General features: G+C 40.2%; 1 protein-coding gene across 1 annotated transcript in view; it reads left to right on the top strand.

Moving 5' to 3' along the window:
* The first annotated feature begins 354 nt into the window (after positions 1-354).
* LOC101164823 (collagen alpha-3(IX) chain-like) overlaps positions 355-6,939 on the top strand; it is a 32,868-nt gene continuing 26,283 nt past the window's right edge. Inside the window, exons 1-3 of the mRNA XM_023960205.1 lie at positions 355-531; positions 5,144-5,229; positions 6,802-6,873. Coding sequence (XP_023815973.1) covers positions 503-531; positions 5,144-5,229; positions 6,802-6,873 — 187 coding nt within the window. The 5' untranslated portion in view covers positions 355-502. The remainder of the gene's footprint in view (positions 532-5,143; positions 5,230-6,801; positions 6,874-6,939) is intronic.

Raw genomic sequence — 6,939 nt, 5'->3', positions numbered from 1 at the left:
TAAACAGCACGTCTGCTCTGCCTCGGGCCTTTCAGGTAATCACAGGGTTTCCCTCATGTCAACACGACTAGCTAGCATGCATTCTTCAGGTGGAAATCCACATTTAATCACTCATTGGATTCTTCTTTCCTATCGGGACGATAATTATTAAGAGAATTACACACAGGCGGCTCATGTCATTATGAGGGCTGTAAAGGAGGAAGCAGTTGGTGGTGTTCACATAAAGGCTCGTGGGTTTCTGCATCATTTTAAGTGTTGGTAATAAAAAAAGTAGACGCCACCTTCTCAGGAGCTTTCAGCCAATGAGAATCCACTCTACAAACTTTTATGTGTCCTCCGAAAATGCTTGAGCCCCCCTGCACCTCGTCTCTCAGTCAGTCCTCAACATGCGCAGGTGCGACTGACTTCAGGGAGGGAATTTACATCCTTTTGCTCCTACATCTGGCTGCTGAAAGCCTCCTTTCCAAGACCTGCGTGTCTCCATCCCAGAGTGAAGAGAGACATGGCTTCCCTCGGCTCGGGACGGAAGAGGTAAATAAAGACCCCTAGAACTTCAGCAAACCATCAAGAGCCACCTCAAAGCTGCTAATTGACTATTAATAAGGGTTTATTGCAGAAAGATTATCAATGTATCGTATTTTCCTTTAAACCTGTGACTTTAGGTGTGGATTTAGGTTGAAGTAAAGCTTAGAAATCTGTCCATCAGTCATCAAGTCCAACAGAACATCCCTCATGCCTCTTCTTTTATGCAAAGAACCCGTTAAAAATGACAGCAGTGCACAGCTGTCCGCATCATAATCAGCAGCGCTTTACTTCAGGGTGATCACGGGGTTACTGAAGTACCACCAGGATGGCTCAGGATGTGGGCAGTAAATGGTGGAAAGCCCCCGTGAGCCCAACAATTTATTTACGAGAAGATCAGTGTTTGACTCTGTCTCGACTAGTTTAGATCTATGAGTCCATCCTCTGTGAGAAAAAGGTTCTTCCCCTTTGACTCTGTTCTGCTTTAAACACGGGCCTGATGATCTTTTTAGAACCTCCAGGAAAACCAGCATCTGTCCTTTATGTTCTTCTCTAGAGAAACTGTCTTCTTGTGGCGTTATTACCAATGCTCCATACATTTCACTTGATCCTGGGGGGCCAAGAGGTGAGGTACACCCTTAACCCTTGTGCCATCCTAGGCACTTTACCATTGGGAGTTGGGTCATCTAGACCCACTAGACAGTGCTCTGAACCTTTTTTCTTCAATGATTTGTGATCTTCACTGGTGTCCATGGATTACATGAAATCTTTCCACCTTTATCCACCTTTGTCATGGTAGGGAGAACACGTCAATGGAAGGGTGGGGTCATCAAAGATAGCACAAGGGGTAAGAGATATAAAGAAAAGAGCGTCACAGTAGAAAAAAGTCACAGTAGAATCATTCAAGTCCTGAATAGCAAAAATGTATTGCTCAAGTGAAATTTGTTTCTTTGAAAATGTAAAATGACTTTTTCTCCCGTTCTCTGTTTGTAGTATTTGAAGGTTTAGATGTTCAGTTTTTCTGCTGTTTTCCAAGAATGTTGGATCTAGTTAAAAACAGGTTTCTTAAGCTTAATTCAGTGTTTCCTTTGGCAATCAGCCATAATATACTACAGAGCTAACAGATTTAGCCTAATGGTCTAGTTTTATATAGACTTCTAGCTTCAGAGACAACATGTTTACACTTAAATAGGATTAAAGTGCAGCTTCTACTTAATTCCCCTTTGATATTCTCCATGAAATCAATCAACATAACTCTGATTTGTCATGAAATCCTTCAGCACTTTGACCTCCAAGAACTGCGCTTCAGATAAACTGACATCTGCGGCAGACGGAGGTCTCACTGCAGCTTTGAAGATGCTGCTTTAACCCTTGTGCTATCTTAGATGACCCCCCCCTTCCATTGACGTGTTCTTCCTACCATGACAAAGGTGGATAAAGGTGGAAAGATTTCATGTAATCCATGGACACCAGTGAAGATCACAAATCATTGAAGAAAAAAGGTTCAGAGCACTGTCTAGTGGGTCTAGATGACCCAACTCCCAATGGTAAAGTGCCTAGGATAGCACAAGGGTTAATGTGAAAGCTACAACGAGAGAGACCAGCTCTTCCTCTGAACACACCTCATCATCAATCACTGCCAAAGCACATTCGTGCACAGACGCATGTGCACACACGCACACACACGCACACTCATGGGCTTTCATAGATAATCAGAAAGTTCCACTAGAGAGGTGATCTGGGTCTCCAGTACCACCAACTCTTTAACAGCAGCTCTCCAAACGGACGGGGCGATTCCTTAAAACCACCATCACTCGTGTTGATCGTGAAGCGGGGGTGAAAGCCAAAACTCAAGACCAACATGAAGGAACTCAAAGGACCAGAGGGTGTCCGGTCAGAATGTACCAGAACGTACTGGGAAAAAAATAAGGAAACAAAAATCTTCAAGAAAAATTACTTTTAAGAAAAAGTCCTAATCCATCGCCTCCTCAGCAAAACTCCTGGGAAGTTCAAAGAACTCAAACCCAAACCCAACTGTTGGTTTTGTCTGACTATTTTAAAACGTCATCCTAGTGGAGCTTAAGTGTGTGAGGAAGTGAGGAGCTACTTTCACATTTCTTTTCACTTCTTGTGGAAGTTTAAAAATGTTTCAAATATCAATGCTAACTCTTTAACCCATTTAACTTTTCTCTGCTTGTTTTTGTCGACAATTTTGTCGACAATTTACGTGTGTGACAATGAGCAAATTTATGGAAGCGATTATGCAGCATAATTAAGAATAAAAGTCAAAACCAGAAATGCTTTTTCATTTTCAAAATGGAGCTGCATCAAATGACTCAAAATTAAAATCAAAAAGCAATCCGCCAAAATGCTTTTTCATTTTCTGCTTCAACACTGCTTATTGTGTCACTTAATTAAAATGATAATGAAAATGATATTTGACATTTCATTTTCAAAAAGTTCTCTGGTAAATGTGTATAAAGATCCATTTAGAAATGTCTAATTTGACAATTAAAATGGATTAACAGAAATGTTTTTCATTTTCAAAATGTAACTGCATTAAATGATTTAAAATTAAAATGAAAAAGCAATACTTCGAAATGCTTTTTCATTTCTACCTAAAAACCGCTTATTCTTTGTCATAATTAAAACAAAAATGCAAAGAGGGGATTGCATTTTCATTTTCACATCCACCCTGCAAACATTGTCGCATTATTCAATTCGAATAAGCATTTCCAGAGGGGAGGCGGGGCGATGACATCAGTGCTAACTTCACATGTCCGGCTAATAAGAGACACAGACATGCTAGGAGCAGTAGAGCTTTGTGTTAGCGGCAGAGAAGACGGCTTTGTGTTGGTTGTGAACTTCTGGTGATTGTACACAGCTTCTCAGGACTACGTAGCAGCATTTCCGCCTTCTGCGGTCCTCCTTCGGTCGCACCGCGGACAAGTTTTTTTTCTTCAGACCGGCAGCTGCCTTCGTATAGCGGAGCGCAAAGCCCCGCGACCCGAAGCTCCCGATCGCCGAAGGCTACGATCTGAGAAGCCATCATATGAATTTGTGTTTCCAGTGGTGTCCGGAACAAAATGAAGGATGATGTAATTCTCACAAATGCAAAAGCATTTTCAAGTACTGATTTTTCATTTGAATTTTTAGTCATTTGATGCAGTTACATTTTGAAAATTAAAAAGCATTTCTATTAATCCATTTTAATTGTCAAATAGACATTTCTAAATGAATTTTGCTACACATTTACTAGAGACCTTGTTGAAAATGAAATGTCAAATACCATTTTCTTTATCATTCGAATTAAGTGACAGAATAAGGCGTGTTGAAGAAGACAATGAAAAAGCATTTTGGCGGATTGCTACTTCATTTTAATTTTGAGTCACAAAATGCAGCTTCATTCAATTATGCTACAGAATCGCTTCCATACAAATTAGCATGCTAAACTGCTTAATTGTAGCTTTTTTACTGTAAAAACTGAAGAATCTGATGCGTTTTGTATACAAAAGTAAATTTTAAAAAAGTAAGTTAGTGTTTTAGTTTTTATTAAGAATACACTAAATGTATTTAGAACCACTTTTAGTCTAATTTGTGATTTACCTCCCTCCCTGTTAGCCACCCTGTTAGCAAACACAAGCTTTAACAAACCTGCTGTTTGTTACCAATGGTTGTTCATTTCTCAGCCTCCAGGCCATCTTGTTTTTTTTTTGGTTTTTTTTCAGTTCGTCTGTATAACATTTTAGTCTTTAATTCCAGTGCAGTGTTTTACCACTAGCATTAAGCTAGCATGGGTGTGTGAAGTAATCATTGACTATAAACGGAGAACTGGACTGAGTGAACGTGACGTCACCGATAGAACATGACCTACTCCCGGTTCCAACCAACTGAAGTCAGTTAATTTGCCACTTTTGGGATTATGTCTGTCGCCATGTTGGAGCAAGATGTCCTCATTAAGTTGTGATCAGTCTGTGTCAGTCGTAGTCTGCATTTCTATGACAACCACTCTCTCCAATCAGAAATGAACATGTTAGAAGGCCACACCCCTTTCACTAAAAGGAGGCTGAGGAAAATCTATCAATCAAATGCTTTGAACATTCGATGCTAGTCCACCTACTTTTATTGAGGCATCTGATTGGTCATTTTATAACTTTAATAATGTGAGCTACAACAAAAAAATTGATAAAAAGAGGATCATCAATAGCATGTTAATAGAAGGTATCGGAGCAGGAATGGTTCTTCTGACTAATAGTTTGTCTGAGTAATAGATGTTTATTTCTCTATAGAAGTCTATGGGGTTTCAGCTCTTTGGAACCAGCGAGTACTTCTGAACCTATAGCAGTACTTTCAATGCAACGTTTGTTTACAGAGTTTATATGTGATGTTATTTCATGTTACCGGCACCTTTTTTCAAATTTATTTATGGAATAAAAAGCAAAAAGTTTGATAGTTTATTTTGAATTCTTTTTTAGCTTTTCTTTTCGGCCTGGTTGAACATCAAGTCGCCTGTCTCACTGTTCCATCTCTTCTGCGTCTTATTGATCTGGTCAAAAGAGAAACTGTCACACAAAATGGGATGCTTGACTGAATCCTGATTTCTTCTTCTCCTGCTCAACAGAAAGCAGTTGAACCAGCAGTCATTGTTGGCACCCCTCTCCATGCATGTGGCTCTTCTCTGCCTTCTGCTCAGCCCAGCGCTCGGTCGTAAGTCATTTCACTCTGAAAGTGTTTGTCATGCAAACATGAGGAGAATCCATGTTTACACCCACACAGACAGTTGCTAGGTCATTCGCTTTTTGCAACGCAAAAGCCAAAAATAGCACAGAAGTGTTGTCCTGTGTCACAGGATTAAATTGGATTAATCCCCCCCCCCCATAAAAATCACAACAAATCCACCTCTGCTCCTGCTTGAAGGGACAATCAATCTAACACAAGTGCACACAGAGAGGTTTATGCAAATAGTGTGCTGGTCCACCTTTTTACTGCCAAGCTCTGCAGCTGAGTGTTTGACGTCCCCCCTGCACTAATGACTGAGGAAAACACCACAACAGTCAGCAACTTTACCACCTCAGACTTGCATTTGCACTCATGTAATTGTTTCGTGGTGGTAAATGAATTATTAGAAATACCGTCTCACCACATCTCATTTAGCAGTTTGTGAAGGACATGGAAATAGCTTCCAGATGACTTCTGTTCACACTGTCAACTGCAAATGAGCTGACTCTGGTTGTTTTAGTGGGGAGTCCCTCTGGTCGTCGTCATTTCTCGCTGTTTTCATGAAAGGTTTTATAACTTCTGTCAGACCAAAGTATAGCACAAGTATAGTGACCTCTTCTTCCAAAGTTTCATTGCTATATCAGGCTTTTCTTAAGCCTTTCAGAGAAAACTGTATCCATATACAGTTTATGATGATATATTACCTTTGGAACACTAAAGAATGATTTTTTAATGAAATATTAGTTGTTTTCGCAGCTCATTTTCCTAAGACGCCTTAATCTATAAGGCTCCGCCTTTCGCTCCATGTGGGGGCCCCCAAAGAGTCCACCTTGGCAACATGTCTGCATTTCTCCCATGAAAACAAGAAAACACTGCTGTATAATGTTGAAGGAAGGAAGGAAGGAAGGAAGGAAGGAAGGAAGGAAGGAAGGAAGGAAGGAAGGAAGGAAGGAAGGAAGGAAGGAAGGAAGGAAGGAAGGAAGGAAGGAAGGAAGGAAGGAAGGAAGGAAGGAAGGAAGGAAGGAAGGAAGGAAGGAATACTACACTTTAAACTGGACAAGGACTGGAAGTTCCAGTTTGATTTCATTCAACACCTTGATGTCTGAATTTATTTCTAGCTGAGAAAAAAATCATTTGTGTTTTTGCTTGCAAGTAGATGTTAAATAACAAATGTTTGGAGCAGAATTGGTGTGATGCATATTTGCATCAATAGGAGTCAATGGGCAACAAACGCCAACCTTTTCTTTGAAGTACATTTGCCAGTTTTCCTTCACAAAGATTATTTATTGACTTTAATTTCACATAATGACCATGAGAGACACATAGGCTCGTTCATCCTGGTTCTCGCTTCGACCTGCAGTTTAGAGTTTTTAAAAAAAAAAGTATGTGTGAGTTTCTAGGACGTCTTCATCAGTGAAAATTCAGCCTGGGTCTTGTGATTCTAAGGCTTTGCTTTGTCGTTTTCTCCTGAGAACACTAACCGAATTAAAGTAACCGGCAGCTTGTTAATTTGGTCAACAATAAGTGAAACAGGAAGTGTGCCTTCTTTCTCGTTTTTAGAACTGGACCTGAATCGACTAGATGGGGACAGTGTCTGCCCACCAATCCGAAGTGGAGATGATGACCTTCCAGGTAAAAGCCTCTTTGGTTTTCTCGCCAAAGCAAAAACTTTGGATGGAAAATATATAGTCTGAAAGA

The sequence above is a fragment of the Oryzias latipes genome, chromosome 11 (genome assembly GCF_002234675.1).
Source record: "Oryzias latipes chromosome 11, ASM223467v1".
NCBI lineage: Eukaryota > Metazoa > Chordata > Actinopteri > Beloniformes > Adrianichthyidae > Oryzias > Oryzias latipes.
The sequence above is the reverse complement of the archived record's forward strand: the minus strand, read 5'-3'. Positions and strand labels throughout refer to the sequence as shown.